The 24090-nt window shown below is 41.1% G+C and overlaps 1 protein-coding gene across 1 annotated transcript in view; it reads right to left on the reverse strand.

The window, feature by feature from the left end:
* Positions 1-24090, reverse strand: part of Pik3c2g (phosphatidylinositol-4-phosphate 3-kinase catalytic subunit type 2 gamma) — a 118705-nt gene that overhangs the window by 39924 nt on the left and 54691 nt on the right. The window contains 3 exon segments of the mRNA XM_048335046.1: positions 700-880; positions 20304-20398; positions 20819-20912. Coding sequence (XP_048191003.1) covers positions 700-880; positions 20304-20398; positions 20819-20912 — 370 coding nt within the window.

A 24090-nucleotide genomic window follows, 5' to 3' on the forward strand; every position in this document is an offset into this window, starting at 1 on the left:
AAATTTTGACCTAGAATTTGTGCCTCCTTACAAGAGTGTAATAAGTTGTGCTGCTGTTTTAAGATGACTGTCAGTTTTGGGGGTCCAAGTGCTTTTTAAATTGGTTCTTTCACCAAGTGCCAGTGGCTCACGCCTGTAATCCCAGCTACTCAGGAGGTTGAGATCTGAGGACCAAGGTTCAAAGGCAGCCCCATCAGGAAAGTCCATGAGACTCTTATCTCCAATGAATCACCAGAAAACTGGAAGTGGCGCTGTGGTTCAAGTGGTAGAGCGCCAGCCTTGAGCAAAAGAGCTCAGGGACAGCGCCCAGGCTCTGAGTTCAAGCTGCATACCTGACCAAAAAACATTTTGTTGTTGTTGTTTGATGTGGGGCTTGAGCTCTGGTCCTTTTTTTTTATGTCAGTTTCCCTCTGTGTGTTTTATGTAACTCTTACCACAAAGCTGTGCTATGGGAACAGATATTATCATTAATATTAGAAATGAAGTGAAAAAATAGCTTGATTAATGTAAGTGATTTAAATGTCTTATAAGTAAGTGTAGCGAAGGCATTTGTTTTCTAAGCTATGGCATTAAAACTCAATTGAATTGAATATTTACATATTCTACATACACACATATATGTATATATGTGCATATATATGTACATATATACACACATACATCCATTTCTACTCCGTTATGATTGCTTTCATGACACACCTGTCTTTGAGAGTCGCTGGCAGACTTGACTTTTTCTGCAATATCTCCCAGAATATGGACAAGTTTTCTCTCCTTGGAAAACTCATTGTTCAAGGCTTCTCCTACACAGAACTGGAAAGCAGCCAACAGCTTCTGATACCAGCCTTGAAAATAAGATTCATTCAGGGCATCCTTCAGCAGCCTGAAAGAGACAAAAGGCATTCTTGTAAAAGATAGATAGATAGAAAGATACATACACACATACATGCATAGATACATAGATGGATAGATGGATGGATGGATGGATAGGTGGATGGATGGGTGGATGGATGGGTGGGCGGATGGAAAGATGGATGGATAGATAAATAGATAGATGGGTGGAAGGATGGATGGATGATAGATAATAGGTAGATAAATAGATGATACATAGATGGATGGATAGATAGATAGATAGAGCTGAAAAATTTTAAGCATCTGTAGCAGAAACAGCCAGTCCCTGGTGTCTCAGATTCATCTGTAATTTGGCTACTGTAGGTATTTTCACAGATTAGAAGGATGGAAAATGTTGCTTTGTGTGTACGGTGTGTGTGTGTTCAGCTACCAATTTCCATCTGACAGCAAATGCAATTGGAAGAATAAAGAACCAATAGGTGGTGGACCGGTTCTGGTTCCCATTCATTTGCACATTTTCCTCTCTCTCCTTAATTCTCTAACATGTAGCTCAAGAAAGATCTCTGACTTATTAAGGCATCAACAAAGAACTTTGGAGGTCATTTCGAGAAGCGATTACAACAGATTGTGCCCACATCGAGCTCCTTTCTCTCTGTTTTGCTTTGAATTATAATTATCACACACTCTCACAAATGTATCTCTTTCCTTAACTTTTCTCTTTGATAACCTGGACTTAGGTCTGTCTGTCTGTCTATCTATCTATCTATCTATCTATCTATCTATCTATCTATCTATCATCTATAAATCATATATCATCTTTCTCCCTGTATCATCTATCCATCATCTTTCTTCTTTCCTTCCTGTTATCTCCCTACATCCTTTGACTGTCTGTGTTTTCTGCCAATGGTTTTCAATCTTGCCAATGCAAATGTCTGCTCACAAAGCTTAAAGATAGTCAGCGTGGATGGTGGGGTTTGCAGACTGTGCTATGGCACTATTTCCTAGTCTCTTTGGCTTTCTGTGAGATGGAGGCTTGATAGATACAACGTTTCTGTAGCTCACTGTGCCATTTCTCAGAATTGTTCATACACTTTGAATATCGAGTTACTTGGTTCAGGAAATCTTTTAAACCTGTTTTAGTACATAAATACAATTTTATAACCATTCAATTTCGGTATACATAATAAAAAAGTTATACTGCATGAAGGAAATCCACAAGTTTTAATGAAAACAATGAAAGAAAAGATTATATCTTAGGGTTTGATATAGTAGAGGAACTTACAGAATTCTATAGTCGAGTTGTGCCCAAACACACTCTTAGCTTTTAGTCTGCTAGAAATGAATTTGCTTTTGCTTTTTCTTTTCCTCTGAGCAATCTGTTTGCATCTCTCTGGTTTCAAGGAGAAAAACCCAGTTGGATTCTTTGTTCAAAATAAAACAGAGTGAGGTAGACTGGCAGAGAATATGACATGTGCTCAAAATCCCAAAGGATTGAGGGTGGTTTGTTTTCCCTCATTCAAGTGAGCCTCTCTATCTATTTGATTGCTTCCCCCATGTTCAAGTCCCATGGCTTCTGACTCAGCCTATGAAGAATTTGTCTTTTACACATCGTGGATTGAAAATTGGACCACGTCGGGGATGGTCCTCCAGGGGCCGGATTTCCATTCCACTTCCATTTCTGCACCCCTAGACATAGAGGCTTTTACTGACAAGAGAAGGAGAAAAGAACCCTTCATTTTTAACACCCAATGAGAAAGCTGGCCTAGGCCGTTTGGGAATGGAAGAGTCATCTCTTCTTCAATGACCTGTACTCGTCCTTCAGGATGCTTCTAGATACTTCAGGAAGCTTTTTTTTTTTTCCCCCAGTGCTAGGCATGCTGGGTAGGAAGTAAGAAGGATAGAAATATAACATGGAGGATAGAGAAGTATAGAGAAAGAAGTCGCCTCAATTAAGTAGATTCAGACATAATCACCACACTTTGCATGAAGTGGGGATTATTTCCATCCCCCTTCTGGAAATGAAGGCTCATCTTCATCTTTTTTTCATGTATGCGGTGCTTGTGAAAAACCCAGGGAAATTACAGCATTCACATCTCATCAGTCAACCAGAACTCAAGGCCTAGGCACTACCCTTGAGCTTTGTTTGCTCTCTACCACTTGAATCACACCTCCATGTTGTGTGACATACTTCTTTTGTGTGTGTGTGTGCCAATCCTGGGGGATTAACCTCAGGACCTGGGTGCTGTTCTTGAGCTTTTTTATTTTTATTTTTTTAAACCCAAGGCTGGTGGTGAGCCAGAGCTCCACTTCTCGCTTTTAGCTGGTTCATTGGAGATGAGAGTCTCAGACTTTTTCTGCCTAGGCTGGCTTTGAACTGTAATCTTCAGCTCTCAGCCTCCTTACATAGCTAAGATTATAGGCCTGAGCCAGTGGACGTTGTGCAGTGTATTTCTAAGTACCTGCAGAATGAGCAACATGGCTTCTTTTTAGTTTTTAAAGTGATGGAAGTCACTCATTCCTCCTCCATTTCTTCCTTGCTTGGGAAAGTGGAACCGATACCATAACATCATAATTCCTACAGGCCTGGCCTCCCTCTTGTGCTTTATGTAGACCAAGATGGCGCTGGGGGGGCGGGGCTAAGTTACAATGGACAGGTTCAAACCTAGGCTGGTGGGATTTTAAATCAGCCCAACAGATGACTCTATTTTACCCCTGACTCACTGCAAACATGGCTTCCGGTTCCTGTCCTTTCTTTTCTTTTCTTAGTGTATATTTATTTATTCATTTTTTTGGTATGCATGTGCAGTTGCTTTAAAGGCAGTGTAAGCATCTTTTTCATAAAGTTTCCTTAACAAAAATTGTTTTTCGTTAACAGCATGACTGTTCCTTTGCTTTTTGAATGTTTCCTAAAAATAGAAATCCATATATATATATATATATATATATATATATATATATATATAAATCTTCTTTACCCCTTAGCCTTTTGTTCTTCCTCAGGCCCCTGGTAAAAGCTGGATATTTCATCAGATTGTGCAAGGGACAATTTCAAACGTTTGAACCCAGCCAGAGAGGCACATTTCTAAGGGTGAGGCCAAGCCTGGCTTTGAAATGCTGAATTTTCCTGGACCCTGAACTCCACATCTCAGCTGGTCTGGCAGCTTCTCCCTCATTTCCACAAAACTCAGAAACAGCATGTTGTATTCTGTTAAAGCTATTAAAAGGTTGGTTCCCCCCGGGGATATTGATCCCTAAGATATTGGAGCTGTGTGTGATGTTCTAAGAAAACTTTCTGGAACATTCTTGTTCGTCATCATGAAAGAACTTGGACTCTTGAAGTTGGCTAGAACCATTCAATCCCATTCCTTTTGGGAACTAAATAAAGACTTTACTCATGTTCTTTGAGACTGCCTTCATAGCTCTGACTAGTTTGATGGTAATTTTTTTTTTCCTTTTACTGGTCCTGGGGCTTGAACTCAGCACCTAGGTGCTATCCCTGAACTTCATATTGCCTAGGACTAATGCTCTATCACCTGAGCCACAGTCCCACTTGCGGCTTTTTCTGAGTAGTTTATTGTAGATAAGAGTCTCACAGGCTTTCCTGCCTGGGCTGGCTTTGAACCCTGATCCTCAGATCTCAGCCTCCCGAGTAGCTGGGATGACAGGCGTGAGCCACTGGTACCCAGCCTCCAGCTTACATTTTAATCTCTCCATTTGTGGGATGATTCTAACCTTGACACTTTGGTCGTTAAAGCGATGATTCTTCTATGCACGCACCTGCACTCCTGCAATAGGCAGACATTGAGTAAATGGCACTGACGCTGGCTACATTTGAACACAGGAAGTTTAAGGCGGTAAGCAAGACTTTATAAGGCCATAATGGTGGGATTGGGTTCCAATAAGCTTGGGAAGTATCAGTAGGGAGTAAGTGGCTCTAAGATTGGTTTAGATATGCAAAGACAATTTTACTTTTTATTTTCCTTGAAAAAGACAAAAAATTCCTCTTGTTTCTCTTTCCTGGAGTTCATTTGGATAAATCTTATTTTATATGATCAGAGGTGCCTTTGTGTTCCTCCTCTAAAAGTGTCAGTTATCATGTCATTTTTACCTTTGATAAGACATGTAGGCCCTTACTGCTAGGAACACGTTTATATGGAGAATCATTATTTCTCTCAGTATTTTTTCCCCCATGCATGAGCAATTTTTCAAAGAAAACAGTGACATGAGCTCTAAAATCTGATCTGGATTCTATCTAGAAAGATATATGGAAATCATCTAGTTCTCAAGCCTAGGACTAGCACCAAACAAATAAATAAAAGGATTAAAGTGGGTCTCTACAGCACCAAAGTCAGATAACTATATTTAATGGCTACTTTAAATAACCCTCCAGTCCAATCTGCAATGTGACTCAAAGTACAGTATAATTTGAACATATTCAGCATGGCTTTGAAAAGGTCAGATCATAAACGAGCCACTGATGGACATTAATTACCGAGTTTATGGAAGTCTTTTCAAGAAAACATTCTCCTCTTAATGAGCTCTACTCCTTTTATTTTCCAGAAGCAACAGCTGCTTCCCAGTTCTGCAGCCTGTAGAGTTTTGCTAGGCTGAGACCCAACTGACCCAGGAACTTCTCGTAGGTAAGGAGTTCTTTAGCAGAACTTGGCCTGCAGTTATCTAGCTAGCTCAGAATCCCAGTGTGGAGTAATAGAGAGACCCAGGCTACCCACAGAGGGAGTGGTGTGGTAAATGCTTATTTCCCAGAAAAAGCAAATTAACACTAACTGGGCAATAAAGTTTGACTCTCCTCTGTGCAAGCCTTTTTATCTTCCTTGCTAATTGCATCCATCTGTGTTGGATGATCAAAGGCAGAGAAGTTTCTAGAACTGTGGTGGTCTTGTTGGAAAGATTGATTGTAAGATTTAAAGATGTCATAATACAAAGAAGTAAACCCGTTTTCCTTTGTCTCTGAGAGATAGTCACTCATAGATTTGTCATTGATTTAAGCTGCTCGATTTCATATTTGTGTTTTCCTGTAGTCTTCAGAGTAGCCTGGAATATGTATATATGTATGTATATACACATGCATATATGTATGTACATATATAATATATATTATTTTCAGTATTTAAATACTATTCAACATCTTATCCACTAAGACTTTAAATTATTAAACATTAATTATTATTAACAACTGTATTTTATATATCATCTAACATATTGATATACAATTAACCATATTTTAATTCAATCAAATGTAATTTAATTAATTACACGCTAACCATATCTTGCCCCATAATCAACTTTAATTAAATTAATTATATTTTAATTAAGCAAGATATAGTTAATATGTGATTAATACATAACATTAATATTAATGTGTAGCTAATTATCAAGTATAGTATTATTAACAACACACAATAAATTATTGCTAATTATATAATTAATATATCAAAGTAATGATATTTAAATACTAATGAATAATATTTAAAATATCTACCATACAATATTAATAATGAGTTCATAATGGAATATTTATGATACTTCATAATGTTTGTGACCTTTCTACCTTAGAATTAAGACCCCTTAGATCTCTCTTTTTTTTTTTTGCCAGTCCTGGGCCTTGGACTCAGGGCCTGAGCACTGTCCCTGGCTTCTTTTTGCTCAAGGCTAGCACTCTGCCATTTGAGCCACAGCGCCCCTTCTGGCCATTTTCTGTATATGTGGTGCTGGGGAATCGAACCTAGGGCCTCGTGTATCAGAGGCAGGCACTCTTGCCACTAGGCTATATCCCCAACCCCAACCCCTTAGATCTCTTATTAGAACCAGCAGCTACATTGTACTGTAACTATTCTTTCCAATCAAACTGTGAAATCCGCATCGTGTGTTATGAAATCCTGTTATGGGAGACAGACCATGACATGGAACGACATAGCATGACATCTGATGACTTCGAAAGAAATCAGACCGTGCACTCAAATATTGATGAGAGGGACTATGAACACTAATTAAAGACAAATCAAATGCATCTGATTAGCAATTACTGGATGATTTTTTTAATGCTTGATAAACTATTTTTCATTCTTGTACAAGGTTAGGTTGAAAGAACACATGTTATAAATGACAACCTACCCTCCCTCCCTCCCTCCCTCCCTCCCTCCCTCCCTCCCTCCCTCCCTCTCTCCCTCCTTCCCTCCCTTCTTTCTTCCTCCTTCCTCCTTCCTTCCTTCTGTCCCTCCTTCTTTCCTTCCCTGCTTCCTCCCTTCTTTTGAAAAAGCACATTTCCAAATAGTTGGAAAGAATGAAATGTGAAGTGTTGGAGCATTACTTTATTATTAATATTTTTGCTCTTATTCGAGAATAGATGATATTGTAGGTAAAGAAAATTGGCCTTCAGAAAGCAGCCGATATTCTGTGTTGTCACGAGGCCAATTTTATCAGGGAGAGGGGGAATTTCTGAGCCAGAAATTCAACTCTCAAAGAAACAGGAGATGATTGGGGCTGAAACCAGGGGGGTCCACAACAAACACGTTGACCTTCCATTTTCAGATTTTTCTCCCAGATTTAAAAGAAAAAAATACAGTTAACCTCATTCAGCTTTCCAAGGGCCAGCCTTCTGAGCCATGCATGCTTTTTGGTTTAGCTACAAAGACAGTCCCGAGCTAGGACAGTAGAGATAATGCAAGCAAAAAGCTTGGGCAAGAAAGACTGATTACTCCATTTCACTGGGGTTTCCTGTAATATCCATAATGATAGGGAGAATCTGCGGAGAAAGTGAATTTCTGCAGAGAGAAAAACTCTCTGGGTGCTTCGAAAGCATTCAATGGATCTCTTTGGGGCCAGGGTTGTGTTTCTTGTTCCTGAGTAGACAGGATTATGTCGAACATATAGGAAACTTAATATTGGAATCATATATCTTCAGCTGCTTCTAAGAACAAATGTGGCGTGGATGCAGTAAAGATGATGCAGGAAAAAAAATGGGAATGACTTCTTGGGCTGGGCTGCATAGTATTCCCTGAGGATGTCTGTGTTGGAATACACAGAACTGGGTATTATCCACAGTGAAAGAGACTGGTGGGCTCGATGAAAGAAGGAGTTTGGGATGGGGAGAGGATTCTAGATGGCAGCCGGGGCTTAGAGAGGGCAGCACGAGGGTCAAGGTGGAGAGGAGAGATAAGGGCAGATGCAGACCACAAGCCAAGGAGCCTCAGGTCTAGAAAGGTGTAGTTCCTTCTGCCTGCTGTAGTAAGACAACACCAACAGGGTAGTTTATAAACATCGTCTTCATGCCAGGCACTGGTGGTGCATGCCTATAATCCTAGCCACTTGAGATCTGAGATCTGAGGGTCAAAGTTCGAAGCCAGTCTGGGCAAGAAAGACCCCAAGATTCTTAGCTCCAATTTACAATCGAAAAGCTGGAAGTGGAGCTGTAGTTCAAATAGTAGAGTGCCAGCCTTGGCCACAAGAGCTCAGGGACTGGCATACACAAAAACCAACCAAACAGAAAAAAGCAAACAAACCCCAAACTTCATCATTTTCACATGTCCCCCCAAAGCAAGAAGGCCAAAGAGAGGGTGTCGTTAGCCTTAACCTCACTTCCTTCCTGCATCCTTCTCCTCTTACTTTAATACCTTTGATTTTTTTTTGTGCCAGTTCTGGGACTTGAACTCAGGACCTGGGCATTGTTCCTGAGCTCTTTTGCTCAAGGCTAGCGCTCTACCACTTGAGCCACGGCTCCACTTCTGGTTTTCTGGTGGTTCATTGGAGATAAGAGTCTCATGGATTTTCATACCCGGGTCGGGGGGGGGGTTGGCTTTGAATCTCAGCCTCTAGAGTAGCTGCACACGTTACTTATTTCATGCTTAGTGTTCATTTCTTCCCTGAGAATGCCAGCTCCAGGAGGGTGTGTGACACTTGAAAAATTTTGCTTGCTGACCTCTCTGTCCCAGATCAGGACAGTGTCTTGCATTTTTGTTGCACAATTGCTGACTTAGGTAAGGGAGGGAGGAATAAGGAGGCTCTTAAGTATGCAATGCCATTTGTGGGACACGTAAAGCCTCAGATGAACAAGAGACTAAGTAAGCGACAGGCTGGAGGCTCTTTGCTTCAAAACCAGGGTCACTACCAAAAAGCTACCAACACAACCATGCTCATTGCGGTACTGTGTACCAGAGCCAAGATATGGAATCGACCTCCATTCGGCTCAGTGGAGCAATGGCTCAACGAAATGTGGTACAGATGCACAATGGAGTTCTACGCCTCCGTCAGAAAGATGGCATTACCCCATTCATAAGGAAATGGAAAGACTTGGGGAAAAGTTCCATTAAGTGAAGTCAGACAGACCCAAAGCAATGGAGGCTGCATGGTTTCCCTCATTTATAATAAGTAGAATATGTCTATAAATCTACACGTAAACCCAATGGGTAGTAAAAGACAAATAATTCCACTTGGACAGGAATGAATGAAGCAGCACTCGAAGTATTCACACAGTGAGACCAAAGGAGGGTATTCTTAGGAGAGGATTGCAAGGGCTCAATGGGTATGTGCTGCATCTGATCCTATAAAATGATGCTTATCGAAATAAACTCCAAGAAATGGAAACAAGAGAGGTGTGTGTGTGTGTGTGTGTGTGTGTGTGTGTGTGTGTGTGTGTGTGCATGCGCTCTTTGTAGCTATTCTCTGATTTTGATTTCTGGACCCTTAGTCTTGGATGTAAGTTTATCTGATTTGGGGAGGGCAAGGGGAAGGACAGAAAGGGTAGGATAAATTGTGACCTAACTCAGCCATGGTACTAGACACAATGTTGGAAATGAATGTGACAACTTGGGGGCAGGTTTGTGAAGAGAATGAGGGAGGGGGTGACACTGTTCAAAAAGAAATGTACTCATTACCTGACTCAGGTAACTGTGACTGCTCTGTACGTCACCTTTACAGTAAAATTTAAATTACACAAACAAAAACAAGCATCCACCTTGGCCTGAAAGATTCTAAACCACAAATAACTGGGAACATTCAAATCAGGTGCCGAGTTGGAACACTAATTAAAACTTGCATTTGAAAAGCTAATTGAGCTGTGTTCACTCAATAGGAACTGACTCTCTCTCTCTCTCTCTTGCTCTTTTAATTAAGAAGAATAAAACAAAGCTGACAGGCTGTTGTGTTTCATGGCTTTAATATGGGCTGTTCACAATCAACAACTGTATGGGATTCCCGAGGGTGCTGTTCAGTATGACTGCTAAGTTCCACGCAAGAGTGTGTCATTCGTGTGTGCATTTAACCTAAGGCTTAACCCCTGCCTGCCCTCAGATCCTGTATGACAATGATTAAAAACTCAAGACACGGAGGTGGCTTTATGACAAAGGCTTCACATTGTCACTGAAGAGGTTCAGATACTGTGAGAATTCAAAGGTCTATGTATAAAAGCTACCGTTAACAGAACAAGATGGCAGTCAAACACCCACAGACCCATCCGCCAACGGGGAAGAATAGTAAGCCTGGAGATTATATAGATTATATAAGTGCATTTAATTTCCAACAGGAACGCCAAGAAAGTACCAGGGGGAAAAAAGATGGTTTCCACCTGAAATGGTGGGGAAGGTGGGGGGTGAGGAATGGTGTCATCTCCATGTAAAACTATGAAATTGAACATGGAGAGAGTATGGGAAGGGGGTTGACATTGTCCAAAAAAAAGAAATGTACTGTTTACATGATCTACCCAACTGTCACCTCTCTACACATCACCTTTAGCATGACGACGAAATAAAAAAGAATGAATGGGGACCCCATCTCTGACCATGCAAAAAACAAGCCACAGCTCAAGGTAGATGGAAGGCCAGAAACTTAAAACTGCTTCAAGAAAATAACCATCTCCCTCCACTGCTTGCTATTGGCCTTGGCATTTATTATTATTATTATTATTATTTGGCTATTATGCCAAAAGCTCAGGCAGAAAACGGCAGAAATAAAAAAGAGCAGGCGGGCCCAGCTCCCTTCCTACCAACAACGTATCAAAGGTAGGTGGTAATATGGAAGAAATATAACAGGGCTGGGAGTGTGGCCTAGTGGTAGAGTGCTTGCCTCGCATGCACGAAGCCCTGGGTTCGATTCCTCAGCACCACATGTATAGAAAAAGCCAGAAGTGGTGCCTATGGCTCAAGTGGCAGAGTGCTAGCCTTGAGCAAAAAGAAGCTCAGGGACAGTGCTCAGGCCCTGAGTTCAAGCCCCAGGACTGGAAATAAGTAAATAAATAAATAAAAATAAATTTCTACTAAAAGCATTATACAATATATACTATAAATTGCTAATATATAATGTATACTCTACTATACACTCTACTATATAATACAATACATAGTATATCCAGCATTAGATGTATGTTATATAGTATATACAGTATAATAGTACATACTACATATAATATACATAGTCTATATAATATAACATATATTGTATATTACATAGTCTATTATAACATATAAATACAAATTTCAGTTAATATGAACAATAAATAAATTTGTTTTATATGTAATATATGAATACATTTATATATCATATATAATATAATCGACATGAAATGTATAAAAATTATACATATTTACTTATTTTTGCTGGGTGTTTGAACTCGGGTCTTACAGGTGCTTTTTCTGAGCTTTTGTGCTCAGGGCAGGCGCTCTACCACTTGACCCAGGTTTCACTTCCAGCTTTCTGGTGTTTTTTAAAATTTTATTTGGAGATAAGAGTCTCATGGACTTTCCTGCCTGGGTTGGCTTTGAGCCGCCATCCTCAGATCTCAGTGGCCAGAATAATAGGAATGAGCCACCAGTGCTTGGCTCAAAATGAGACAATATTTCTAAACATGATTATTCCACAATGAGGTGGACCTTCCCCATCTTCTAAACCTTATCCATTTTTGCCGGCTAGTCATTAGTTTTTCTTGCATCCCAGCAGATGTCTTATATTTTCCTTTTCCTTTTTTTTTTTTTTTTTTTTTGCTAGTCCTGGGGCTTGAACTCAGGGCCTGAGCACTATCCCTGAGCTTCTTTTTGCTCAAGGCTAGCACTCTACCACTTGAGCCACAGCGTCACTTCCGGCTTTTTCTGTGTCTGTGGTGCTGAGGAATCGAACCCGGGGCTTCATGCATGCTAGGCAAGCACTCTACCCCTAGGCCACCTTCCCAGCCCACATTTAAAAATTTTCACTTTACATGATTTGTTCAGACGATTTTATAGTAGGTGAAAACATCCTGCCTTTCAGGTCATGAAAGTACACCGATGAAAGACATTTCTAGGTAGCTCTTTCACTTAATTGTCAACAAATCCACTTAATTAGGAAAACATACCCAAACAAGCATAACCCTGAATATTCTCCCCCTGTAGCACACATCAAAAGAGTGTTTTCCTTCCTTTTACTTTGAAAATTCCCTTTACACACTCTGTGAGGAGCCACTTTGTGTGTGCATGCATGGATATATAAGTGCATGAGTATATGTGCATATATTTGCGTATAAACGCATATATGCTTGTGTGTATGCACACATGTAGGTATGTGTTTGCCCGTGCATGCCTGTATTTGTGTGTAGCTATGTCTGCATGCGTGTCTATGAACGTGTGGCTGTGTGAACAAAACGCATGCCAAATATCAAACCCCTCTGTCTCACAGGAAAGGCTGGGAATTTGGAACTTTATCTATTACAAAGGAAAGTTCGCGAATCGCTTTTAGGTTCTGACAGCTTTTCAAAGTATTCTGTCATGAAATAACCAGCGAACATTCACCTGGACAATTTTTTTTTTTCTCCTGCAGCGACTTCCTGTGTCTGTGTGGTGATTCTGTCATTCCAAACAAAGTCAGGCTGCTCCACCATCTACAAACAGCAAGTACTTTGACAATGACCCCACACAATGGACACTTCCTCCCAGACATTAGTCTTAAAAAAAAAAAAAGATTACCTTACACAAGTACCAAGCACCTTCAGTACCCTTGCATAAGTACTCTGCACAAGTACCTTGCATATCCTGTGATAGTAGGGTAGTAGCTACTGTAGAACAGGGTTCAGGAACTGCCAGACAGAGCCCAAGATCTCTGCTTACAAGGACCTAGAAATGTGTCTTCTGTCCCTTGTATACAAAGGAATTTACTGTGTGCTACTCTTTTCCTAATAAAATAAAATAAAATAAAATAAAATAAAATAAAATAAAATAAAATGAACCTAGTGCTGGTGGCTCACGCCTGTCATTCCAACTACTTGGGAGGCTGAGATCTGAGGATCGTGGTTCAAAGCCAGCCTGGGCAGGAAAGTCCATGAGACTCTCATCTCCAATGAACCACCAGAATGAAAACCAGAAATGGAGCTGTGGCTCAAGTGGTAGAGCACCAGCCTTGAGCAAAAGAGCTCAAAGACCAGCACCCAGGCCCTGAGTTCAAGCCCCATAACTGACAAAAAATAATAATAATTAGGTAGCAAATGAGTAGTTTCTAGATCCTGTGTTTATTGTAAAAAAGGAAAAATAAAGACATGGGAAATGATGCATTCTGTTCCTCTTGGTCACAGTCATGGCTGATGGGAAAGGCTTTCAGAAACAATCTGTTTTCCCTATTTTGATTGTTTTTGAACAGATTCTTTAGGTTGGAAATGCAAATGACAGTGATGGGAATAGAGTTAAAAACGAGTTCTTCCATCCTTTTCCTCTGTGTCCATTTCCCCCCGCCCCCTTGTGGCAAATTATCTCTACCGATTTCTTTTTGTCTTCTTATAATTATTTTTCAAAAATGTCACCATGAAACCAAAATGAATGTAATTGGTATATTTGTGTAATGAATATGTTCATAAAAATTTAAATGTGATAAAAACATTTCTTTTTCATGTTATGGCAATCACGAGGAGGTTAAATCCATACCTCTAATCTCAGAACACAATAGTATATCTTGGGGGTAATTTCATGTCAGGACCCAGAATGCATGCTCAAATAAATCAGATTTATTTGTATGTGTGAAAAAGACTTTCTCAAGCTTTGTTTTTGTAAGGCTTGAACTCAGGGCCTGGGTGCTGTCCCTGAACTTTTCAAGGCTGGTGCTCTACCCCTTGAGTCACAGCTCCACTTCCAGCTTTTTGATGAGTAATTGGCAATCAAAGTCTCATGGGTTTTCCTGCTTAGGCTGGCTTTGAACTGTGATCCTCAGATCTCAGCCTCCTTGAGTAGCTGAGATTACAGGTGTGATTATACCGTCATCCAGCTATGCATGAATGTTTAACCTACCGACACTAAGCCACTGCTGCAAAAATCTAACTTGGCTCATTGATCTCCTGAAGGAAGACTGGTATTCAGTTTCCAGGATGGAATGACAATGATGTTTATTGAAGGCCTTACATTTTTATAGCTTCATTTGAATACTAAAAATGCAACAATAGGAGTGGGAGATGGAAAGGAAACAAAGCTTAGCGGCTGGCTACATCTGGGGTTTTAGGCGAGGCGTGTGCAATGCTGAATGTGGATATCTTTGCTTCTTCAACTTTTATTTTTTCCTGATTTTCTGCTCCACTGATCTCTCTCCTGCTGTCTCATGGGGGGAAAAGCCAGGCTTCCCTAAACTGCAAATAATTTGGAGTTTACTGTAGGCAGAGAATAAATTAGACACAGGGATAACAAAAAAAAAGTGACCTTCTTTCTTCCCTCTGTCAGACAAGATAGGGTCCCCACTGGGCTCTGTCCCTGAGCTTTCGTGTCCAAGGCTGGCGCTCTACCACTTGAGCCACAGCCCCGCTTCTGGTTTTCTGGTGGTTCATTGGAGATAAGAGTCTCAGGGACTTTCCTGCCCAGACTGGCTTTGAACTCCGATCCTCAGATCTCAGACTCCTGAGTAGCCAGGATGACAGGTGCGAGCCACCAGCGCCTGGCTAGATTAATTCTTCCTACATATGTAATAGCAGTACTAAAATTTAAGCAATGTTGTAAAATTAATTTTAATGTGGCATGAGGTTTAAACTTCTGTCACATAAAATAGACATGAAGTAGACAAAACTCGTGTTCTATTTATGCCTTCACTCAAAAAAAACCGTGCTAATGGATTTTTCCTGATGGCTGTATAAAGGAGGGCCTTTGCTTCGTCTCTTTTTTTTTACAAAGATCTACCACTTTCTCTTCGAATTTCTTTTTGAGGGGAGGTAGGAAAGCGAAGTGGTATTGTTTCCAGAAATTGCTGTTTGCTGAGATGGTGTCCGGTATACATTTTTGTGAAAAACAACTTGATGAAAGAAGATGCCAGCAGCTGAATGTGGAATGCCAGCGAGAACCATCTTCCCATCAGGAAAGAGTGAAGCAATATTTTCTTAGCTATTACGTGGTGAAGGTAAGACAGGAAAAATAAGGTGAATTAGTAGCGATATAATGATTCTTGAAAGCAAAGGATTGAGGCGCTAATACCTCCTATTGATTTTGGATTATTTGTCTTTACCGCATGGAGAGCTTCCTTAAGTACAGCTGTTTGGTTTTGAAGAAAACATCATCGAACATCAAAGCAAAGGGAGCAAGGGAGAGGACAAGAGAGGGAGGGAGAGAGAGAGAGAGGAGAAAGTGAGAGAAAGAAGGTAGTTACTTTTTCTGTGGGTCCCATTGTATGTGTTTATCACTACTTAAAGCTGATAGAATGATAGCCAATTGGTTTGCTTTTTTTTTTTTTTGTCAGGCATGGGACTAGAACTCAGGGCCTGGGCGCTGTCCCTGAGCAATTTCACTCAAGGCTGGTGCTCTACCACTTGGAACCACAGCACCACTTCCAGTTTTCTGGTGGCTCATAGGAGGTAAGAGTCTCATAGACTTTCCTGTCCAGGCTGGCTTTGAACCACGATCCTCAGATCGACCTTCTGGGTCACTAGGATGACAGGTGTGAGCCATGGGTGCCCAGTGATCGTTTTGTTTTGTTACCAGTCATTCAGCAATATCTCCACATCGGTCCCACACATGAATGGGTGATTCACTCACTGGTGGTGGCCTTATGTTCTGCATATGCGTGTTCAGAGTGGTTTTCAAGGGCAATGTATTTTTACAGAAAGGGTGAGAAGGACACTTGTAATTTCAAGATAACAGATACAGAATTATTATTGTGGTTATTTTCTTTTAAAAGGGAGAAATTTAAAGCAGATCTTGTAGCACCTCAGCATCAAAACCTATGCGTCCTTAGATTCCAAGTGCCAGCTTGAGCGTCTGTGAAAGGGTTCCAAGCCCACGGGCCATCATTTATTCACTCTGTCTCTCTCTCTTCGAGTGCAGCAGATACTACATTAGCTCCTTCTTAGTCCTCACCTTTGATTTAGCTGGAGTCCCTGATTCCTGCTCATCATCCCTCCCTCCCCCTCCATCCCTTGCTTCTATCCAGCTCTACCTGCCTTCCACAGTGAGCTCCATGGCCCAGCAGGATGCTGGTCCAGGCCCCTGACATCACCATGCCAACGCGTTGCTGGGTGACCGGGCGGCTCTCTGCTACCCTCTGCTGGCACAAGCCTGAACGTGCATAGCTGGTCCGGGGAGTGTGATTCATTACACATCTGTAACCAGCCCAGGACTGGCCTAGATTCAACCAAGATGTCAGTCAATAAGAGACAAGGGGGGAAAAGAAATTCCTGCCCAAAGAGCGATTCCAATAGGAGCTTCCTCTCAGGCTGTTTGCACATGCCCAGAGGGATTTTATGTTATGTTTTAAGATTTTTTTTTTCCCCAGTGAAAATAATTTCCCACCACATAGATCTGAACTCCAATTGTCTCCACCTTCATTAGGAATTAATAATGGGGTGTCTATAAAAAGTGGGGGTGATGTGGATCCATCCATGACCTCTCATGCTGCAATTTGAAAAAGAAGGTACATTTGGGGCTCTGGATCTGTGAGATGTATTACTGCAGATCAAAAATATCTGCAAAAAGGACATAGCTAACAAGGTAAATTAGAAAGCACACAGAATGGGAGAAGATATTTTATCAGCTATGTATCAGACAAGGGCCTCATATCTAAAGTATAGTCAGCGTACAAAAAAATTAACCCCCCCCCCAAATCAATGCTCAAAGAATCAACAACCCAATTAATGAATGGGCTAAGGATGTAAAGACAGACTTCTCAGAGGATGAAGTAAATGGTCAATAGACACAAGAAGAAATGTTCAACATCTCTGGCTGTAGAAGAAATGCAAATCAAATGCAAATTGAGATTCCACCTCACCCCAGTTTGAATGGCCATTATCAAGAAAACTAACAATAACAGATGCTAGTGGGGATGTGGCCAAAAGGGAACAAATGCTACTACACTGCTAGTGGGAATGTAAACTTGTTCAACCACTCTGGGAAGCAGTATGGAGGTTCCTCAAAAGACTAAACACAGAGCTTCCCTATGACCCAGCAATTCCACTCCTGGGCTTTTATCCAAATGACCCCAAATCAGTCCGCACTAAAGCCACCAGCACAACCATGTTCATTGCAGTATTGCTTACCATAGCCAAGACATGGAATCAACCCAGATGCCCCTCAGCGTACAAAAGATCAAAAAAATGTGGTATAGATACACAATGGAATTTATGCTTCCATCAGAAAGAATGATATTGTCACATTTGTAGAGAAATGGAAAGACTTGGAAAAAAATTATGTTAAGTGAAGTGAGCCAGACCCAGAGAAACATAGGTTGTATGGCGTCCCTCATTTGTGGTAGAGAGAATGTGCCTGTAAATCTACAGGTAAACACACTGGATGGTTAAAAAAAACAACACGGGGACATGATAAATTATATAGGTCTTAGACATGCATACAGTGAGGCCAAACGAGGATATTCTTAGGAGAGGATCACGTAGGCGCCATAACAATGTGCATACGATCATATAAAATAATATTTTATGAAATGAACTCCAGGAAATGGAAAAAAGGTTTTGTTGTTGTTGCTGTTTTTGCTTTCTTTTCTTTTTGTCTTGTGTGTTGGTTTCTCTGTCTCTGGGAGGGTGAGGGGAGCACAGAAATGGGGGGTGGGGCAGAGGGGGAACAAAGGTAGCCATGGTCCTCACTGGACACGATGTGGAAAATGAACTCTACAACTTGTGGGTGGGGACGGGAGGGGAAAATTGAGAGTGAGGGAAGGGGGGACATGGTCCAAAAAGAAATGCGCTCATGACCTGACTTATGGAACTGTCACCCCTCTGTCCATCACCTCTACCATAAAATATACTTTGTAAACAAAGAAAGCATTGCTTCTGATCACAAAGTGCTAAATTAAAACTTATTGCCAAACAAACCACATATTCCCTTGCCAATAAAATGATTAAGGATTTAAAGAAAGTGTCTGCCAAGAAGAAAGAGTCTACCAGTTGAAGATGGACAGAACTTGTTCTCATCATTATTTCCCGAGCCATGCAGAATAAGTATTAATGTGACACGGACGCCACACTATGTATTATGAGCAAATCCACGGATGGTTAAATATTCAAGTCATCTGATGCAATTTTATAGAAGGGATCTGGGCATCTACCAATTTTGTCTACAGGAGTGGGGACAAAGCTCTGGATAAATATCTTGGGCGTAGTCCAGGGGCTCGCTGTCTGGTCTCCTCTCTGTCTCTCTCTCTCTCTGTTCTGCCAGATTACAGTAGAGTAAAACTGGAGTTCAGCAGCAAACTAAAGTATAGAAAATATTCACACTCATCAGAGCATACACACACACACACACAGCCAAATTTTTGTTAAATTTACACTTGGCAAAGGCTTAACTCTCTAGGAACTTTTCAATGGAAAGTGTATAAAAATATGTATTCGTTATGACATCCCAATTGTTTGTAATGAATGTTGCAAAGAAGTGTGTGTGTGTGAGAGAGAGTGAGCAAGAGGCGGAGAGGGAGTGTGTGTGTGTGTGTGTGTGTGTGTGTGTGTGCTGGGGTTTGAACTCAGGGCCTGGGTTTTTTTTTTTTTTTTTTTGCTCAAAACTAATGCTCAATCACTTGAGTCACAGCTCTACTTCTGGCATTTTGGTGCTTCACTGGGATTTTATGTCATTTCCAGCCCATACTGGCCTTGAACCACAGCCTCTCAAGTAGCTGAGATTATAGGTGTGAGCTACCAATGCCCAGCAGGACAAAAATCCTTTTTAGAAAACACATCCCTCACTAAGGAGTGCATGGCTACAATTAAGATTTTACTTTTAAATATCTGATTTGCACACTCTATCACCAATAGTACAGGTGCTTTCAAACTGGAGGAAATGATAAATTCAGATTTGAACTCTGACTGGCTTCACTTTGCTGGCAAATCTGAATGATTGCCCAGAATGGTATGGAGATTCCTCAGAAGGCTAAACATAGAGCTCCCCTAGGACCCAGCAGCCCCACTTTTGGCCATCTACCCAAAAGACTACAAACAAGGACACACTAAAGCCACCAGCACAACAATGTTCATCGCAGCACAATTTGTCATAGTTAAAATATGGAACCAACCCAGATGCCCCTCAGTAGACGAATGGATCAGGAAAATGTGGTACATATACACAATGGAATTTTATGCCTCTATCAGAAAGAATGACATTGCCCCATTCATAAGGAAATGGAAGGACTTGGAAAAAATTATACTAAGTAAAGTGAGCCAGACCCAAAGAAACATGAACTCTATGGTCTCCCTCATAGGGAATAATTAGCACAGGTTTAGGCAAGTCACATCAGAGGATTACAAGAGCCTAATAGCTATACCCTTATGAATGCATAAGATGATGCTAAGTGACATGAACTCCATGTTATAGAAACGACTGTTATATCATTGTTGTAATTACTTTCAACATGCCATATGAAACCCTAGCTTCTATTGTTGATGATCCTCTTGTATCCCCTTCCTGTGGTTGTACCTGCACTATCACTGTATCTCATCTGAGTACATTGGATACTGTATATACTGGTATTAGAACTAGGAAAGTGAAAGGGAATACCAAAATCGAGAGATACAGGATAAAAAGACAAACGACTCCAAAAGCAATACTTGCAAAACCATTTGGTGAACAACTCATGAGGGAGGAGGGGAAGTGAGAGGGGGAGGGGGGAATGAGGGAGTAGGTAACAAACAGTACAAGAAATGTACCCAAGGCCTAATGTATGAAACTGTAACCTCTCTGTACATCACTTTGACAATAAATAAGAAAAAGAAAATAGAAAAAAAAAGTGATGACAACTAAATGATACGCCAAGAGGGGGGATGGGGTGGGGAGAGATGGAGGAGAAGGATGGGAGGGTTGATACGGATCAAGATGTGTTGTGCTCATACACATTTAAGAAGTAAATTAGTAATAATAAGAGTGATCGTCATCATAATAACTTGGAGAAGGATTCCAAGTTTGATGACTTGAAAATTGAGGTTGCTATTCGTTACAGGATCAAAGTGCCTTCTTCTACCACAGCTGCTCAGAAAGGTTGGCAAGGAGAACATCCCCTTTACCTGGTGGAAATGATCTTACCAGTATAGCTGGTGAGCCATTTGGATGCTTTGCAAAGATCGATGTAACAGGAGATTCACCAGGGGGCTTTCCAGGCTCCACTCAAACTTGACAGCCTGGGAGAAGAGACACAGGCCTTAAGTTTCCCCTCTTCATTTACCCGGGCCTTTTCCTCCTGTTGCGGGACTTGAACTCAGGGCCTGAGCATTGTCCCTGAGCTCTTTCACTCAACGCTAGCAGCTCTACCACTTGAACCGCAGCTCCACTTCTGGCTTTTTTTTTTTGATGATTATTGGAGATAAGCATCTCATGGACTTTCCTGCCCAGGCTGGCTTTGAACTGTGATCTCTCAGAACTCAGCCTCCTAAGTTGCTGGGATGACAGGCGTGAGCCACCGGCGCCCGGCTGTGTTTGAGTTATTTCACAGGCCAAGCTGCAAGATTCCTTTGAAGGAATCAATTGTTGATTCATTGAGAACCTATTAGAGATGTTTCGGTTCAATTCCCAGACTTGGTGGGCGCCTGTGCAATTCTCACCTGAACGAGCTGTGGAAGGTACTCTTGTAGTTCATCGTTTGGGAGTCGGTCTAGCTGGTGAACTGCCACTTTCCGGATTTCTTGATCTGGAAAACTGACACAGAAGAAATATGACTACAAAGATGGGGACGGGAAGGAAGAAATCACACGCACACTTCATCTTGACAGACTCATGCTGGTAGGATTTGGGCACAAGCAAGGCATTCTTGGCACTAAATAATAATTATTTTTTCCCATATTCCAAACCCTTGCGATACTGTAGTAGAAAGCACTTTGGCCTAGATAGTGTGTGTGTGTGTGTGTGTGTGTGTGTGTGTGTGTGTGTGTGTGTTGGTCCTGGACTTGAACTCAGGGCCTGAGTGCTTTCTTTGAGCTTTTCTGTTCAAGCCTAGCACTCTACCACTTGAACCACAGCTCCATTTACATCTTTCTGATGGTTCATTGGAGATAAGAGTCTCATGGACTTTCCTGCCTGGGCTGGCTTTGAACCACCACCCTTAGATCTCATCCTCCTGAGTAGCCAGGATAGCACCTGACTTAAATCTTTTTGTAAAATTATGTTACTAGATTACTGAAGGGTGGAATAAATCCTTAGAAGACGATGCATTTTTCTGTTCATTTCAACTGAGCATTTGTTACTTGCAGCAGGAATTTCATTTTGAAGGCTGGTTACCCCCAAATTGTAATTTCTGATCTGTGTATCCTATTCCAATATGAATTTTTCTGTCTTTCCTACTATCCCAGTATGAATTCTTCTGTTCTTACTACTAGTTCACCATGATCTTTTCTATCTTTTGTTGTTGTTGTTGTTATTGTTGGTTGTGGGGCTTGAACCCAGGACCTGGGTGCTGTCCTTGAGCCTCTTTGTGTTCAAGGCTATAGCCCTCTACCACTTGAACCACAGCACCACTCCAGCTTTTTTGAGCAGTTCATTGGAGATAGGAGTCTCATGGGGACTTTTCTACCCAGGCTGGTTTAGAACTGTGATCCTCAGATCTCAGCCTCCTGAGTAGCTGGGATGACAGGCGTGAGACACTGGTTGAACTTTCCTACCCTTAAACATTGTCGCCATAAGAGCTGGTGAGAGCTGTAGGCTAGCTAGCTATGTGTTGTGAAGTGTTGCTAAGGTTGGGAGATTTTTGCACAACAGCACACACAGTGCCAGAGAGCAGAAGAGTGTGGTAAAAATGCAAAGCTAGAAGGTCAGCGTGCTTATTTATTTATTTAATCACATTAAGACTTCAGATTCTCCTACCTAAGTGCAATTGAGTCGAATTGATTGCCCTCAATTACGAAACCATTTGTCTGAAAGCTTATTAGAAGCGTCAAGGTCAGCTCAAGGACAATTGGAAGACTGGGAAAGAAGAGTTTCTTGCTCCTATTTGAGGCCCGGATGATGACTTTAAGTTAGATTCCAGTCACCTCAGCGCTCTTTTTGAACCTTTCCTGACCATAAGGAAGGAAAAGAAAATAAAAAAAGCACACACACATCACAAAAATACCCCAACCTTTTTGGTAAACACATTATGGCTTTATTATTCACACCCTGAAATGGAAACTGTATATATATATATATACACACTATATATATATATATATTTTTTCCATCTCTTTTCATGATCATGTCCCTTTTCAGCATCTAGAATTCTTCTCATACTCTCCATATTTGAAAATCTCCTAAATGGAATATTCATTGCTTTTACATCTGGCATATCTCCACTACTAAAAGTTTTCCACTTATCCTTCTCCAATCCTAAAGCCCTAAAATTATAAAGGTAATTATCCTGTTCTCTTTTCCCTTAATGCACTTTTTTCTTCTTTGTCTTTATTCATCCTCTTTCCTTTCTCATCCGGTGGAATTCTCTGTGTGCCCCTAGTGCAAGCTTCACCCTGGAAAGTACTCTCACCCCATCATCTGAGCATCCTTTAGGCTCCTTTACCCTCTTCCCTGCAGAATGTTCTAGAAGGTTGATTGCTTGAGGGGAGCCCAACATTCGTGTATTGTGCGGTCAAACTCAATATAGCAGTCTCCTCATTGGTTGCCAAGTTTGGTTGACTTTTCTATTCAAATGGTGTGTGCCTTTTAATTCCTCCCTTAAACCTCTGGCCAAGGACCTCACTCCCTCATTCATGATGCTTGTAGTTTTTCATGGTACCTTAAAAAATGTCCTAAACTATTACACATTCTCCTCCCATAAAGCATTAGTTTCAAGCCTACACCAGTAGCTCACGCCTGTCATCCTAGCTACTCAAGAGGCTGAGATCTGAAGATCTTGGTTCAAAGCCAGCCTAGGCAGGAAAGTCCATGAGATTTTTATCTCTAATGAACTGCCAGAAAACCGGAAGTGGAGCTGTGGCTCACATGGTAGAGCACCAGCTGTGAACAAAAGAAGCTCAGGGACAGCACCCAGGCCCTGAGTTCAAGGCCCACGGCAGACAACAACAACAACAAACCCATTTCCCACCAAACAACTCCTATTTCCAGTGGATCTTTCTAACGTTCACATGCTAGTGTGGGTCATAAAAGACCAAATAACCATTTTCTTCCTTCCCTAACCTTGAACAAAACCAGCTTGGCTCACCAATGCACCATTCGTACTCTGAAAATACCACACTCCATTTCTTCTTCATGAGACCAGTCATATCTGCTTGGGATATTTTCCCATCTTAAAGTTCTCATCTTCTTTTCAAAACGTGGACCAAGCCAGATGCCAGTGGCTCAAGCCTGTCAATCCAACTACTTGGGAGGTTGAGATCTGAGGATCATGGTTCAAAGCCAGCCCAGGCAGGAAAGTCTATGAGACTCTCATCCCCAATGAACCACCAGAGAACTGGAAGTGGAGCTGTGGCTCAAGTGGTAGAGCGCCAGCCTTGAGCACAAATAAATGCTTAATACTGAGGGAAAGCAACCAGGCCCTGAGTTCAAGCTCCAGGACAAGTACCATATAGCTATACTATGTCTATATCTATATCTATATCTATATCTATATCTATATCTATATCTATATCTATATCTATATCTATCTATCTACCTACCTATCTATCTGAATATTCTTATATATATCATATATATAAAAATCTGAATATTCTTCTTACATGTGGCTCTCCTTAATCATTACTTTGAACTCTAAGGGTTTTGAATCATTGAATTCTACTGGGTACTGAGGAGAGGCTGATAATTATTTGGAATTATTACTATTTTTGAAATAAGCACTCTTATTCCTCAACTCTTCAGTGAATTAACTGAATGTGAGGTTTCACTGCATCTTCTT

Source organism: Perognathus longimembris, chromosome 27 (assembly GCF_023159225.1).
Source record: "Perognathus longimembris pacificus isolate PPM17 chromosome 27, ASM2315922v1, whole genome shotgun sequence".
Taxonomy (NCBI): domain Eukaryota; kingdom Metazoa; phylum Chordata; class Mammalia; order Rodentia; family Heteromyidae; genus Perognathus; species Perognathus longimembris.